At 43.0% G+C, this 16,081-nt stretch overlaps 1 protein-coding gene across 1 annotated transcript in view; it reads right to left on the reverse strand.

The window, feature by feature from the left end:
• psme4b (proteasome activator subunit 4b) overlaps positions 1 to 16,081 on the reverse strand; it is a 36,612-nt gene that overhangs the window by 13,241 nt on the left and 7,290 nt on the right. Inside the window, exons 4-33 of the mRNA XM_069160368.1 lie at positions 15,432 to 15,476; positions 15,034 to 15,183; positions 14,321 to 14,384; positions 13,772 to 13,846; positions 13,541 to 13,663; positions 13,349 to 13,441; positions 12,815 to 12,993; positions 11,419 to 11,505; positions 10,545 to 10,731; positions 10,080 to 10,169; positions 9,475 to 9,539; positions 9,097 to 9,247; positions 8,574 to 8,672; positions 8,234 to 8,303; positions 7,518 to 7,585; positions 6,811 to 7,014; positions 5,929 to 6,086; positions 5,644 to 5,739; positions 5,434 to 5,489; positions 5,240 to 5,296; positions 5,100 to 5,155; positions 4,890 to 4,988; positions 4,735 to 4,797; positions 4,541 to 4,636; positions 4,203 to 4,334; positions 2,813 to 3,022; positions 2,584 to 2,720; positions 2,364 to 2,417; positions 1,909 to 2,038; positions 492 to 573 (exon numbers count right to left, since the gene is read on the reverse strand). Of these exons, the coding sequence (XP_069016469.1) occupies positions 492 to 573; positions 1,909 to 2,038; positions 2,364 to 2,417; positions 2,584 to 2,720; positions 2,813 to 3,022; positions 4,203 to 4,334; positions 4,541 to 4,636; positions 4,735 to 4,797; positions 4,890 to 4,988; positions 5,100 to 5,155; positions 5,240 to 5,296; positions 5,434 to 5,489; positions 5,644 to 5,739; positions 5,929 to 6,086; positions 6,811 to 7,014; positions 7,518 to 7,585; positions 8,234 to 8,303; positions 8,574 to 8,672; positions 9,097 to 9,247; positions 9,475 to 9,539; positions 10,080 to 10,169; positions 10,545 to 10,731; positions 11,419 to 11,505; positions 12,815 to 12,993; positions 13,349 to 13,441; positions 13,541 to 13,663; positions 13,772 to 13,846; positions 14,321 to 14,384; positions 15,034 to 15,183; positions 15,432 to 15,476 (3,176 nt within the window). The remainder of the gene's footprint in view (positions 1 to 491; positions 574 to 1,908; positions 2,039 to 2,363; positions 2,418 to 2,583; positions 2,721 to 2,812; positions 3,023 to 4,202; positions 4,335 to 4,540; positions 4,637 to 4,734; positions 4,798 to 4,889; positions 4,989 to 5,099; positions 5,156 to 5,239; positions 5,297 to 5,433; positions 5,490 to 5,643; positions 5,740 to 5,928; positions 6,087 to 6,810; positions 7,015 to 7,517; positions 7,586 to 8,233; positions 8,304 to 8,573; positions 8,673 to 9,096; positions 9,248 to 9,474; positions 9,540 to 10,079; positions 10,170 to 10,544; positions 10,732 to 11,418; positions 11,506 to 12,814; positions 12,994 to 13,348; positions 13,442 to 13,540; positions 13,664 to 13,771; positions 13,847 to 14,320; positions 14,385 to 15,033; positions 15,184 to 15,431; positions 15,477 to 16,081) is intronic.

A 16,081-nucleotide genomic window follows, 5' to 3' on the forward strand; every position in this document is an offset into this window, starting at 1 on the left:
TCCTTTAAGACGTTATGTTTTAGTTTGTTTGTTTGTCAGCAGTATTACGGAAAAACCTGATTTTCATGAAATTTGGCGGAAGGGTATACCATGGGCCAGGGAAGCCCCCATTTAATATTGGAGCGCATCCAAATCATGGAGTGGTTACACTTCTTATTTTTCACATTCATAAACATTGTCAGATCGGGCATTGTGCCAGCTAAATACCATACATCTTAAAATCCAGTAGATGGCAGTAAAATTCAACAGTGACAAAACATGCTAGAAATCCGATGGCTCGGTAACAAAACACTCATTCATGAGTAGCAGTTATCCTCTGGGATACACATGTATATGCTCAAACTTAACACAGCAAGTAGTTTTGTAATTATACTGAGACGTATTTCATGGTTGCTTGCATATCATAGAAGAGTGGACTATTCTATGGCCCTGGCGGAGGTCTGCCCTTCTAGCTGATAGTATGTTTGTGCTGTTTGTGTGTGCAGACTCACTGATATCTGACGGCTTCACGGTCACTTTCTGTCTCGGCCGTTTCAGCTGTTTCAGGATGCCAGCCACTGCTGAGATTGCAACCTAACAGAGAGAAAGATTGTACTGAATAACAGAAAAGTAACGTGTTATAAGTTAGTCATCTTAACTGTTGCCACATTTAGTATTTTCACCCACAAGTAGAGCACTTTAGATGGAGTCACAGAGTCTCCTCTGGTTCCAATAAAAAAGTGCTGTGGGTATTAAAAAGTACCGATTGTCCCAGTATTTGTTCTACACATAATACTGGACTGGAATACTTCGTGGTCTCCGTTTTACATTATCCTGTAGTGTTGCAACTTAATTGATGAATTGCTGCTGCTTTTTGTTGCTCTAAAATATTGTCAGAATTTTGTAATTTATTGTTTATTTTATTTCTATTATTTAAAGGAAGAAAAAAGTATCCGACGAAAGATCATAAACGCTACTCTTTGAGTCTTGTTTGATTGACAGCAGCTGTTCGCCTGCCAGAGTGCTAGTGTGGAGAGAAAGTAAACAAGCGTGTGCTGTAACCACAAGTCTCGGGAAGACTGTTGTTAGCATTGATTTTTAAAGATTAACTGCACTTTTCCGCTGTTTTAGATTAGCGTTTCCCATTTCTAAGCTAGATACGACATAGAGTTTTGCAGGGAAACTATTGTGACTTGTTGTTCAAAGTCTGCGGCTGTGGCGTCATGTAGCAGCTGCTGTCTGGCTCAGTGTGACCATCTGCTGTACAGATAGGATAAAGCACTGATGTAACTGCTTTGTGCAATATTTGATTGGCCATATTGAAACAAGATCCCCATCATGAAACAAACAAACAAAATGAAAATATGGTTATGGTTTTTGACTTATTTAGCACTCTGACTCAAAGGAGAACACAGAGAAACTTAATTTACAGATTAAATATGTATTTAAGTTGCAGGTGGTCGTGACAGCTTTTAAAAGATGTTGAAAAATACAAAAGTAAATGTTAAATTCTTTAGAAATACACATTGCATTGTCTTTGCTGATAGACGCACATCTTTTTCTATTAGTTTGAGTATGTTGGCTTCTTGTAAGCTAACTGCATAAACAGCCAACTACAAATATTAGTACATGGTGCATACTGAATATAATTACAATATCAAATTCAATTTAAACACAGCCTCGGTGTTTAAACTGTGTCAAAACAGCTGCTTATGAGCTGCTCTAGCAAGAGAGTCCACGAGTCATTTGCATGTTTGAGGCTTGATGTCAACTGCATCTTAAATCTGACGAACCCCCCAAAGATGTTTTCATCCACCCCATTTGCAATTTTATAACCCAGTGGAAAAATCACATACTGCACCATAAAGTGTGGAGATTTTATCCACACAAACAAAAATTCACAGACATAAACACAGAGCTGCTGCAGACCTTGCGTATGCTGAGGGAGTCATGTACAAGGCTTTGTGTGAAGTAGAGGACAGCGTCGAGGGGAAGAGGATGATCCTCCCGCAGGAGGAGATATAACAAGTCTGTGGCCATATGCTCAAATTTCCAGGGTCTGAAACACAAGCAGACATACATGAAAACAAGTCTTGTTGGTGACAAAAAAAAAAAAGAAAAGAAAAAGAAAGTAATTCTGCGTTGCATCTCTGCTCCAACAACTATTTTAAGTAGTGTTTCTATTTTCTCCTCTCAGGTGTCACTTTTTGTATTTAAAAGAACAGACTGTATAATATAACTCACTCAGGGTCCTTTAAAACTTGGTACTCTATTGTAAATTTCGCTGTAAGTAGTGTATCATTTTGGATTGGTGCACATTTTTATTGTCTGAGCATTAACATGACGAATGCGTAGCACAAATACAGGTGGAGAGAAAAACCTACAAGTCTCTGTCTTCAAGGCAGTCCAACATGTCGTTGACAAGCTTCTCATATTTCCTGTAAAAAGAAAAACAAGCGCTAGTCAGGAGTACTACCTCTACTGCTACTAATGATAGTGACAGTAAACATAAGCTAAGATGTCCTCAAACTCTTTTTTTAACCTTGAGAAAAACTATGAATGAAAAAATAACAAGAGCCGTTTGAAACCAGTTTATATTCCTACCGTGCAGCAACCACGTTTTTGATTCGCTGACGTTGAATCCCCTCTTTCATCTCCTCTATGGACGGCACCTCTAAACAAGGCGCGGGATTCTCAGATTGTGTGATTCGATCGGCTATCTCTACACTTCTCTCGGACATCTAGAGGCAGAAGAGGATGAAGGGCAATACACAGTTAAAAAAAAAACACCAGCTGGGGATCGTATATTGATATTAATGGACACCTTGCTCACAGTGAAGTAGATCCCGATGGTGTCGTGCTGGCGATGGATCCGGTCAATGATGTCATCCAGCAGTCGTCCGATGGACGGCTTCTCCAGGTTCATCGAGGGTGACAAGCCACAGCGGACCAGAGCAGGCCAAACTTCCCCTACGCAGTCCCAGTCCCGTGCACTGGCCAGGCAAATACCACTCTGTGCACCCAGAAGGCAGTACAGAGCACCCTGAGCAACAGATACACAGACGGATGAACATCAAAGGAACTCGCAAATGTACAGGTAAACACCTGGTTTCAAATGTGTCGAAAGAGATAGGAAATATGAAAACACGAACAATATGTCATTAATCTCGTGTTTGTGTGGCTCGCATACTCAGTTTTGCTGGAGTAAGCGAGACATATCCGTGTAATCTCGCACACATTTCTTCTTGTAAATTCCAGGGCCAACCGGGTGGAGCTGCCAATTTTGAGACTTCAAGTCTGACATTTTGGCTCTACCTTCTCGCATCTTTTTTCGAACCAGAAGTGACCATATTTGGACGAGCTGGGGAGGAGCGAGCGGTGGATTTGACTGAAAACCCGAGGACACTGTGCCCGTCCGCCTATACTGAAAACCTGACTGCACTTCAGGTATGTTAATCAAACCAGACACTCCCCCAAACATACTTCTCTTTCAGGCCTAATATATAATCATATAACTATGGAATTATTTTTCAAAGGACCAACCGAGGAATGATCAGAAAGAGGGAATTTATTGACGTGGTCTTTCATGACAGAAGTTGAGACTTTTTGAATGGGCGTTTATTGGAGCCAGAGTCTGTGCGGCCAACCGTGACTTCTTTTCTGGGATACGTTAGCTCTAGATTTCAGTAGGTTTGCAACAACATTGCATAGAGTTAGCATGATATCATGTTAAATAAGAATAATGTTTTGAACTCAAAACAAAAGACGCAGTAAAAACATACACAATACATAGATTTGCCAAATGCAATGTTTTAAAAGTGGGAAATATATAACAAGTAGGTTTGTAGAAAAAGGTCTGTAGAAGAATTATAAAGAAGGATGCTGGTGTTACTTTTCTAATTTCTAATGGTTAGACTTTTCCAGAGTGTTGGTGCCCCGACCGTGGAGGCCCGCTCACCCTAGAAACTAGTTAGCGAACGTTAGGCTGCAAGCAGGTGAGTAACAAGAGAAAAGGGCAACCGTGTAGGAGGGCCAAGGCTTACCTGCCTGAACAACCAGCAGTAAATCTTTCAAATCAGCGCTGAAGGCCACAGGTGACCAGAGCTGGGAGGCCAATGAAGCCATCAAATACATACTGAAGACACAGTTTTGAACTACTTTCAGGTTTCAGCACCACGGAGAGTGACCAGGAGGAGCATGTTTTTGCTGTTTGAGCGTGGTACCTTGAACTGTGGCTGCGTGCCAGTGGTGTGTTGTGGTGACAGCAGTTGAAGGATTCGGGGAATCAGGTCTCTGTAGGAGAAGCTATAGGTTCCCATTGCAGCCATCAGCACATTCTGCGCTTTGCTGCGTACCTGCAAGGACACACACACACACACGCGCACACGCACACGCACACACACGCACACACACACACACACACACGGACACACACAGATGTACATGCATACATTCTCAATTAGTTTCTATTTCACCAGAGATCTTTATGTTAATACCATCATGAAATCGGAACCAGCAGATGTTCTGAAAATTAATGAATTAATGAATGTGTCAGTGTTACCTGGCTGTAAGTGCTGGTAGAAAGCAGCAGCAGGTCACAGAGCAGCTCCTGATGAACCACTTTATATTCACTGCCGTCCACCACCAGCTTTCTCATCTATTCACACAGAAACACTAGTTTCAATAAGTAAATGCAACATATAGTGCACATATAGCTACGTGTGTGATTGTGTGTTTGTGTGTCGTCAAACGAACCTCATGCTGGAGTAAAACTCGGTCAATGAGCAGCGCTCTAATGTGCTGCTTCTTCCCAAGAAGCTGCAGAAGGAAAGATGACATGTTAAAACAACCTGCAAGTGACGTGCTGGAACTGACAATGATCAGCAGCCTTGTGCACTTTTCCAACTCACCCTGTTTTCCATGGACTTCTTGACGAGAGTGAAGCTTTTCCAGCGTGAGTCAAACTCCCTCTTGTGAGTCCCTCGGAAAAACATGAGATCACTGAGGATCTGCAGTCAGACAGACAGACATACAAACTGTGAGACCTTCGCAGGCCTACCCCAGGACAACATGGTAACATTTCATACATGGATCATAGAAAAATCCCAAGAGCTGGGCACCTTAATGATGACAAACAGTGACTTTGTGTCATCCTCCGAGTGCTCCAAGATGTGATCTGGATCGGAAAAAGGTGGATATAAATGACCTGTGCATTGCAATCACATTTCAAAGGGAGTGAGAAGGTAAAATCTTCACTCACGTAGCAGCAGTCTCATGGTTTGACAGATGGACTCTCTGTAGTTCTCCCGTGAATCATCTGGAAGGGAGGAGACACACAGGCATCCCCATATGGGCACAGAATGCAGGATGAGCGACCTTATCACCCACTGAAACTAACGGGAGAGACTACTCCTGAATGTTGGCTATGTGGCTGCCTGCTTCTTGTTTTCTTACCGTAGTCGACACCTATATTCAGCTTGATCTCCCCGAGATTCACCATGGAGGGCACCCTGAGAAGAAGCGAAAATGTGAGGAGGAAAACGTGACGAGCCTGCATGAAAATGAGTGTTTCTGTGTGTGTGTGTGTGTGTGTGTGTGTGTGTGTGTGTGTGTGTGTGTGTGTGTGTGTGTGTGTGTGTGTGTGTGTGCAGCTGCAGGTCTCACAGGTCAGATACGTGCGGTCCATCCAAAGGGGGCAGCGTACTTCCAGCTCCAAGAAGGCAGTGCTGTACAACAGCAAGACTCTGCAACAACTCCTCCCTGTGAATCAGACAGCTCATTACAGCCCTTCAACCGCAGTGTGTTTGGGCACCCTTCTGTGCTCATGATTGGGCTTCGTCAAAAGCAGTGAGAGAAATATTTAAAGCACATATCATTTTTGGGAAGCAGGCAAATGTCAATTATCAGCATTGAAACGCTACAGTTTATTTGAGACAAATGACAGGACACCTGCTCATTGGCTGATCTCCAGAGACGTGGCCCTTGATTCGCTGCAGCTCGGGGTGCAGTAGGCGGGACAACAGCTGGGAGACAAAGTTCTCCTCCTCCTGACTGAGCACGTGCCAACACACACCCAAGTCTGCCACATCTCCAGCTCTGCCCCAGTCCTGCAGAGAGACACAGAGCGTTCTCTCACAAAGTTGCCAGTTCCAGTGGAACAACTGGCAGGCAAACCAGCACAACCAGTCAACTTTGAAAACCACAGACCTGTGTCATCTCCTGGTATTTGAAACACATGTAAAGGATAAAGACATCACCTAATGGAAAGACCAAAACAATTTATGCAGCAAACAGATCTATGATCAGAGTAGCAGATGAATCCAACTAGCAAAGATACAAAATGAAAGAAATTCTAAGAAATTCTAGTAAAGTACATCTAAAAGTACGAGATACAAAATCCTTGACCGTGAACTGCAGATGAAAAGGGGTTGATAGTTCAACGTTTGAAAAGCAGCGGTGGAATGCAGCTGTAATAGCTGCTACCGAGACATCAAAACAGACACACACTTCCCACGCGCTCCCATACAAAACATTTTGTTCAAGGTTTAGAAAGAAAATTATTCCAGAGAATCTTTTCTCGGTGTGTGTGTGTGTGTGTGTGTGTGTGTGTGTGTGTGTGTGTGTGTGTGTGTGTGTGTGTGTGTGTGTGTGTGTGTGTGTGAGGTGGGGAGGAGGGGGGGCTTCAGAGTGAAGCAGATAGAGTGAAGGAACTCTGGACTTAACTTTAGCATCACTTTCTATGATCAAATAATGGGGGTCACTGTTTCGTCTTTTAAAGTGACATCCTTTTGGGTCGTTGCAGTGTGTGTGTGTGTGTGTGTGTGTGTGTACCCGTATAGGGAGGTCAGCGTCAAAGCCTCCAGAGGTGCTGCGGTACTCGGTGGGATAGATGAGGGACAGCGACCGCAGTGTGTGCTCCAGCAGGCTGCAGGCAAGTGTGTACGCCCGTTTACAGCGCAGACGCACACACACACACAGGATCCGCTCCAGTTCCTCTTGGTATTTTAACAGCTGTTCACCATCCACACGGGTTACCTAAAAACAGCACACGCACGCACGCACACACGCACACACACACACACACAGACACACACGCACGCACACACACACACAGGCAATTCAGTGGAGAGTTGTGTCTTAAATATTGAAGTTGTCCTGTAAATCACAGCGTCTGGCCCGCTCCCACTCGCATGAAGCTCCCAGGAGTAATAAAACAAAACAGAAAGAGTATCAATATGTTCTGGTTAACGACAAAGCTCTTTGATATTTATGACCGTGCACCGTGCACACTGCAAAAAATGTCTTTTGGTCATAGTTTTTCTCCTACAATGTCATAACACTAGTCTTTTTTTTTCTTTTAAATTTTAAGTCGAAATGTCCACCTGTTACACACTTTTCAAGTGTTTCCACTGATCCTAATAGAAGGAATAGACAGTAGTAGTAAAAGGTCATTTTAAGATTCAATAAAACGATTAGGTTTCTAGGACTTAAGTTGGGTTTTTTTTAGAGTGTAGAGGAATGATAGCTCCCTCTCTCACCTCGGACAGCAGCTGGAGATTCCACAACAGCTCCTTATCCAGCTCCTCTTCGCTCTGCAGCTCCTCATCTACACACACACACACACACACACACACACACACACACACACACACACACACACATGAAGAAGCTAAATCATGTACTGTATTGCTCTACTGACAGACTGAGCTGCTTTTACAGAATTTTGGGGTCATTTCAGTTTTCAACCATGCTAGCGATGTATCTTTAGGGACTATTGGAGGAATTTGGCACAGACATTCATGGTGTCGCCAGGATGGATTGTCATAACATCATGCTGATCACATAGTTAATCCCGATGCTAATGTTCTTAAACATTTTTCCATTTAAAGAACACTTTGTACATTAGCTGCTAAAAGTCTAGTTCTATTGTTAGACAGAAAAATGATTCACAAACAGTTTATCTTTTTTTTTTTACTTTTTTTTTAAATTCTCTTATGTCTTCAAATTGTGTCTCATAAAATCTTTGAATTCTTCTGGGATCACTGTAAACTGGTGTGAACAACCTAAGGAATTTAGCTTTATCATTTCAACTTGCAGTAAATCAACTCGTTCAGGACTCATTCGATTCTTGAGGCCTTTAACAGTCCTCATGCAAGCATGTTTATATCTTCTCTACACACACACACACACACACACACACACACACACACACACTGGACTATTCTACATACAGTACACACAGCCTGGTACTGACTGTCAGTAATGTGGAAGATGACGCTGCAGCAGTGAGGGATGAACAGACGGAGAGACTCAGCGGGATGACACTGCAAACACAAACACAAACACACAGGCAAAAGGCATGCATACGCCAGTAGGCACACACACATTTAGATGCCCAGTCACAAACACAAGCATGCAGAAAATCAGGCAGAGTGAATCATGAAAATGAAGATGTAACACAGTAAATGAGCATGAAACTAAACTAAAACGTGCAAGTGAAGGTAAAAATTAAGTCTGCATTATGCATGACTCTATGAGATTGTGTAATGTGCTTAAAAAAGAGAAATGAGATGCAGATATGCACACACGCATACCTTTACCGCAGCTCTGCACATGTCAGCCACCATCCTGCCCGACACGCACGTCTCAAAGATGTTGGAGGTGGCAAAGTTGTACACTTTCTGCAATGCAACCTGACGTAAAGACACAGTTTAGGACGATCACATGATGTAGTTTGTGTGTTAAAAGCTTTTTTAAGCCTGTTAAAGAACCCTTTCGACATAAAGTGCACGCTTTATGGCATTTCTCAATTCATTAGCAAGTAACACTGTGGAAATCTCTCGTGAAATAACCAAAACTGATGCCACTTTGGCAGAAAATATTGTGTTCATGTTAGATGCCATTGCTCAGAGTAAGAAGCTGATTGAGATGATAAGTTTTCAGGGTCCCTGAGGGGAGCCGTCTGAGTTAGAAACTAATAAAGAAGAGTTTAGTTGAGGTCAGACTACGGCGAGGAGTTGGGGATTAGTGAATTAATGAACTTAAGCAAAGAAAATGTTGTTAATCTCAAAACAAGGGTGTTGCCGTGACAATTGCGCGAGTGTGTTCATGCACTACCTTGTATATTTCTGTGGAGCACTGTGTTAAGATAGTGCTCACGGTAGAGGAGAGGCCGAGCTCCACCAGGCTCTCCAAATGAGTCTGGGTATCCGTCTCCGTCTCGTCTCTTGTCTGTTCCAGAGTACTGCTGTCTATCAGAGCAAAACACCTGCACATGTACGCAAGGACACACACAAATACACAAACACACACTTAAAACACTTGTCGGTGATGAAAATGTCAGCAGCGTTGCGGTGGCAACAAAAACCCCAAAAGCGCTGTTTTACGCGCGTGTCGGCGAGAGTGGTGCATTTCAAACAAAAAGACACATTCGTATTCAGACACTGACAACAAAGCTTCACTAAGTGACAGTCGGACTCGTTAATTTATCTCTACCTGTCCAGGAACTGCAGCACGAAGTCTTCAAACTCAGCCGATGCAAAACACAGATCCTTTTCTATCTGCAGGGGAGAAATGGAGATGACTAGTGAGGGTATTTGTGTAATACTCGTGTGCTTTGGTTTATGTCTTTGTAATGTGAGCTAGTTTTATTCCAGACTCGCAGTTGTGAACTTGTGTTCCCGCCTCTGCCATCCATTCAAGTTACAGTTTACATCTCTGTCTGTCCAGACTCATATAAGATAGGTAGTGAAGACTGTGACGAAATTTGGCAAATATAGCTGATTTTGATTGAACATAAAGCTGAAGATCTGAAAGTAGGTAATGCTTCAAATATGAATGTTGCTGCAAAAGAAGCAACCAATTTTGTACGATCATAAAGTGTTGTTTTGTTAAACTCACGCAGATTTCAACTTATTAGAGTAACCAAATGTATTCGACACCAGAATGTCTCGTCTCTCAACTCGGACAGTAAACACCGAAAACAGAATCAGTCACAGATTCTCTTCCTTTCTCCGTAGGCGATGTCGGGACTTTTGCTCTCGCTTATATTTGTCTAATCTTCTTTATGAATGATTAGTTAATGCGTGCTGTGTGTGTACCTCTGTGAGATCAGCGTGCCGTGAAGGAGCAGACGAACAATCCACCAAAGGCACCAGAGTGGTGTAGGTGGCGATGAACTGGAACGTTATCTGGACAGAGAAGCACAGCGGGAAACAGATCGATTTACATCGTCTGACGTGATCACGGTGTAAATAACCTACCAGATGTCAGCCGAATAGCTTTTTCAAATGTATTAATTTATTCTGGTGTGATGGATTAATACAGTCTGGAGAAAATGAGCACACCAGAAGAGAGAGAACCAATCCATTTTACAATTCAAGCAGAAACTGAAGCCTATGCCACATTAATTGCGGGTTCTTCAAACTGAGATATTCATTCCACTTTCAGGAATTATTAATAGGATAGACCTGAGTATACAAGAAGGGAATTTAATCAGCGAGAGCTCTATTGTCTACTTGTCGAACAATTCTTCTTCATTACTAATCAGCACATCCATTACTCACCATGCACTTGCTGAAGTCATTGGGGTCCACCCCTGGCAGGGAGCCCATGAGCAGTGGGAGCACGTGTGCACGGCCCTCTGGGTAATGGTTGTTAGGGGAAACCAGGCTGCGAGCCATGCCGATCATGCAGCTGAGGGTGGCGGTGAGCGTGTGCGGCTCAGTCAGGGTCTCCATTGCAGCATAGGTCCTGTTATACACGAGACGGGAGGAGGTAAACAGTTCAATAAGATGAGATGAATGAGACAGGTGCACGTTGGTGCTCTGAAAAGTTCATTTTTGTACTTTGGTTACCAACACTGCAGCAGTTGCAGCAGTTCAGGGAGGAAAATGAGATACTATTGATGTGCAAACCCTTAGCGCCTGATTGCCGTAATTGGTGTCGACGTTCAAACTCTGAGCGCACAGACATGATATACATAAATTCACACATGCGGTGTGACTAAGACTTCCCGTAGAAATCACAGAAAAATGAGGCTCCTCATAACTTCAGAACCTGCCGAAGAATCATCATGTTTTTAAGTTTTCTTCATCGTTAAAAGTAATCTAGGTAAAGTTCCCCGTTCATTCACAGGTACACTGCAAACAGGAACTGCTTTTACCTAATTCTGCATGTTTTTTTAAAAGTGTCAATTTGACAAAATAGAAACAAAATACGCAAAAAAAAATCAAGGCCCAAATTGTAGCCTTACTGACTTGATTGCAACATTATACTTCCTGTTTATATGCTGTTTATACCCTCCCACATCACAGTAAGGCAAAGAATAATACAAATAATAATAATAATAATAATAATAATAATAATAGGAGTGAAAAAATGCATTAATATTAACGGAAATATTTTTGACAGCGCATCAAAATGGTTCATAGAACTTACTTCTCCAGTACAGGTGGGATGGCCAGTTCTGGTGTGAGGAGAGCCAGGTTCTGAAGAGCATAGGCTGCATCTGTGCTGCCAGTTTTACTGCAAATCACCAGGAGAGGGCAAATTAACACCCAACAGCATGCAGTACAGTGTCAACAACAACAACAACAACAACAACAACAACAACAACAACAATAACAGCGCACACACGCACAAACAGATAATCACACATGATCTGTCTTTGTACAGATTAGGCGTGCTGTGGCTGAGGACGCCGTGTTCAGGCCAAGTGTGTGCAGTGATTAGATTCACTCGTGAGCCACTACAGTTAGACAACGGGGCTGGCGCTGATTCAAATGGTAGCTATATCTAATGGCTGTTTACACGGTTGACACTAAGACAGAGTCACTGAAATTCAGTTGAAATAGTATTTAGATGTAAAAGAACAACCTTTAACATTTAAACCTTGGACCAGTTTCAGCCTGGGGGATTTTGAGGTCAAAAGGTTGTCTAAAGTATCACGGGGGTTTTAGCGAGCTGTAACATTTGGTGGAAAAGGGACGTTATCGTCAAAATATAGGATAGCGGGAAGGTGGAAAACCAAAATATGCAGTCAGAATCTATTTGTGAATGCGAGGTCTGGCTCCGAAAGTGTGGAGAAATTCTGGTCATTACACGTCGTTTAACAGGACCGCTAACTTGCTCTGACTATGCAACAGAATGGTCACACCTACACCCACAATGACACCTATGGTATCTATTTCTGCGGGAATAGAAATAATTTCTACCGGCACTCTCCACATGTGGTCGGCTTGCACCGATTTTGTCTATATCATCTTACAACCTATTTTTACAGAATGTAAAACTTTACTTGATTATTTTCTGGGGCTTCTCGATTGCTCTCATTAGTTTGTTTCCACTCGGGTGATTTTACCGTTTTACTAATCATATCCTGCTCTGCTCTATCAATTGCTTTCTTACCACATAGTACATTTTGCTGTAAAGCTGCTCTTCAAGTATTTTTAAAAATGACTTTACCATATGTTAATGATACTGAGTTACTATGTTTTTTTTTTTTAGTGATCCAGCTGTTAGGAGACGGGTTGACAGTTCAATCCCCAACTCCTTTCCACGCCTAAAGTTCCTCCTAATTGCAGGCCAACGCTTTACATATCAGCTCCATCATCTTTGTGAGTGAGTGTGTGTGAATGGGAGAATGAAGTAGAAATTGTGAAGCACTTTTTGCAAGGTGAAAAAAACGGCGCTGTCATCAGGGTTAAGGAAGCCGTTTTCATTCACTAATGTATGACAGATGTCACCTCGAGCTCATCATGTCATGTTAAGTCTCGTGGCTTTCTTGTGCAAGTTATCCGTGTTTATGAGGCTAACTTTTACCAGGGTGCAGTACCTGAACATGGCCAGCAGGGCGGCTCCAATGAGGCTGCGTGTGAACTCCTGCAGGTCGGCATCAGTCAACCTTTGCCTCTCGGGGACCAGCGTGATCCAGCTCGGGACGGCGTGACGTTCCCGGTGCACGCGGCGCACAACACTCGCCGGGAGACGCTGCAGCAGCCGCATCAGTCGAGCCTGCAGGCACACATGCACGTTCTCTATTAGCTTTATCGCCCGCGGACACGTCCACACACTCTGCCGTGAACAGACCTGTGATATCGCTATTTTCTGCAGCAGTTTATTACTTTGCTGTTGGTGCAAAGAGAGCCAGCCACGTCCTGAATGACAGGTTATAAATCAAAGGAGTGCGACAGCAAGCAGCTCAAGATGCAGTCACAACTTGTTCACATTGTGAGCGTGCGTGTGCGTGTGTGTGTGTACGTGTGTGTGTGTGTGTGTGTGTGTGTGTGTACGTGTGTGTGTGTGTGTGTGTGTGTGTGTGTGTGTGTGTGTGTGTGTGTGTGTGTGAGAGTCAGAGAAGGAGACTTACCTGCCAGCGGCCGTGATTGGAGGGATGGTAGAAGGAGGCGATGCTGTTGAAGAGGCAGGTCAGTTCTTTCTGTGCAGGGTTTCCTGGTCCGCCCTGCAGGGATCAACAGCAAATTAACAGGGGCAATTAAACACTTGCAATAAAATACAAATATTTTTGTGTATGTTTTCTTCTAGTGTGAACAGTGTGTACCAGAAGTGCTGTGATCCACAACACCAAGTGTCCGATGTCATATGAGTTGATAAGATACCGCGGTGCCACCATCTGACTGACCCCAACTGGAAGGTTCAGACTGCGCAGGATCCTGGTGAAGATCTACACAAACACCCACAAGTTTCAGCTCACTCTTTTGGCCCAGCAGGCCGCAGTGAATTACATTAACAGACACACATGTATGTCCATATAGTTTTGCTAATGACTCACAGTGGGAATATAAGGGGTCCAGTCCACGTAGCCGATGTTATCGTTGGCGAGGCGAGCAAATAGGTTCACTAAGTGCTGCGAGAAAACAGGAAAACAATCACTGTGAGTACGAAGAACATTCCCAGAAGTGAACTCTGTCATTCCAAGAATTAAATATAGACACCTTGAAATAGAAAAGAGTAAGAGCGCACAAATTTTATCTGCACACGCCGAGTGGAAACCGACAATCCTTTAGCAACATCTCCACATTTCAATCAATTGCCATCAGGAAATGTAGAAAAATGTGTCATTACAAATTATCCAGTTTAAAAGAAATGGAAAGCTGCATGATCCATTGCTCAATAAATCAAAGATATTTGTAAAAAAAATCCACCACTTGGAGTTCCATATTTATGAGGAAATTTCAGAGGTGGAATTTTCATTAATTTCAATTTAATGTGACATAACGCATTTTAAATTCACAGGTTGTAAAAGTAGGAATAAACTTTATTTCAAAAGGCTCAGGAAAAAAAAAAGGTAGAATCCTGCGAGTATGTATGTGTGTCTCACCCCTTCCCAGCTCGGCTGATTTTGCACCGACATCCAGAGATTCATTAATTCATCAAACCACAACCTGAAAACACACAAAAAAGAGCATTGTATTCACATCCAATGACACACACACCTGAGGCTGAATCCCCCTCATTTATCTCCTGTCCTCAAAATATGAACTCCCTCCCACTCCTGTATATTTACGAGGAAAGAGAGAGAAAAACTGAAACGGAAAGATAGAGTATGAAAGATGATGTATTGTGGAAAACTGTGCGGAAACCGCTTATGAATCCAAGAGTAAATCCAGAAAAATAGCTCGCAAAAAGAGCGAATACACTAAAAGCTGTGAAGGGGGCTTCGGTGGCTGGAGCACTTTCACGGAGAGCACGGAGAAAGAGGGGCAAAGATTTTCCAGTGGAGCAAAAAAAAAAAAGGAGAGAGGAAACAAGAAAAACATTATTCATTGACGCTCCCACGTGTAAACCCTTCCACAGCCTGGAAATGTGTACATACATGACTCTTAATGCAACATTTTATTTTATAAACATACACTTAATACCACGTTAAAAGGGTGAGTTTATATTTACAGGACTGCAACATATTGTACCTGTTCCCGGTGGCAGGCTGAGTGCTTTTGGTAAACTTTCTAAGGTCTTTGTTTCAGCTCTGGCTCAGACAAGCTGGCGTATAAAGCTGTTTCTAAACACAGCCATTCAAGTTGGCCCACTTACTGGAAGCCCTGGCTTTGTTCCTCCGGGGGCATGATGGTGGGCAGGAACAGCTCCATGTTGCTGATCGCCTTCTGCATGGCCACGTCAAACACACACAGCAGGGGGCGCCACTCATCCAGCATCTCCTGGGTGGATGATGCTGGGAAATACCTGAGAAATCCCCAAGAGCGTGCACATACACACGCACACACACACGCACACACACACACACACACACACACACACACACACACACGCAGGGAGAGCCAAAGACATCCATGAGCACAAAATAGATGCAGACAAGCAAAGAGAGCGAAAGAGACAAACACACATTGATCTACAGTACACAGCTCAACCGAAGATCAAAGCCATACATTATCTGCTGCACAAATTACATGATCACAGAGGACGAGACTTACAGTCTGCAGCTTTTGATCAAAGCCTTCAAAATGTGGTCCACTGAGCTGCAAACAAGCAGAGAGAGGAGGTGTGTGAGGCTGTGTGTGTTTAGAGTCTTAACTATCTTATGAGATCCAAATGTCTCCATAAAAACCTCTTGAACGTTCAGACAGCAACTAAAAATGACTTTATTAATCAATTCATCTGTTAGTTACTTTTTCCCATTGATCTTTAAGTCGACTCAGAAAATAGATCCACTTGTTTTGTCTGACTAACAGTCCCAAAGCACATAATCGTTTAATGGTAATGTAAAACAGTAAAGTATCCTTTGCTTGATAAGTGACCATTTTAACCCTTGTTTATTTACATACACCCTGATTACAGCCACACAGTTGACAGATTCACACCTGGAACTGCCCAGTACGACTCATAGATGCATTCGGGTGAAAATTGAATTCCTAGCACATCAGGCAAACCATTTTTATTTTCCTCTCTGTTTTTGCTCTACATTCTCCGGCTCATTGCACCAACATATTTTGACTGACCTCACCCGCTCCGCTGATAGACTTAACATTGGGATGACGTCGTGTGCATAAAAGTACCTTTTCTAGGCTCTGGGACAGTTTTGCAAATCTAAAACCGACATGGTTTCACATTTTATGATACAAAA

The sequence above is a fragment of the Embiotoca jacksoni genome, unplaced genomic scaffold (assembly GCF_022577435.1).
Source record: "Embiotoca jacksoni isolate LCO1_2020_lvr unplaced genomic scaffold, fEmbJac1.0.p SCAF_26, whole genome shotgun sequence".
Taxonomy (NCBI): Eukaryota; Metazoa; Chordata; class Actinopteri; family Embiotocidae; genus Embiotoca; species Embiotoca jacksoni.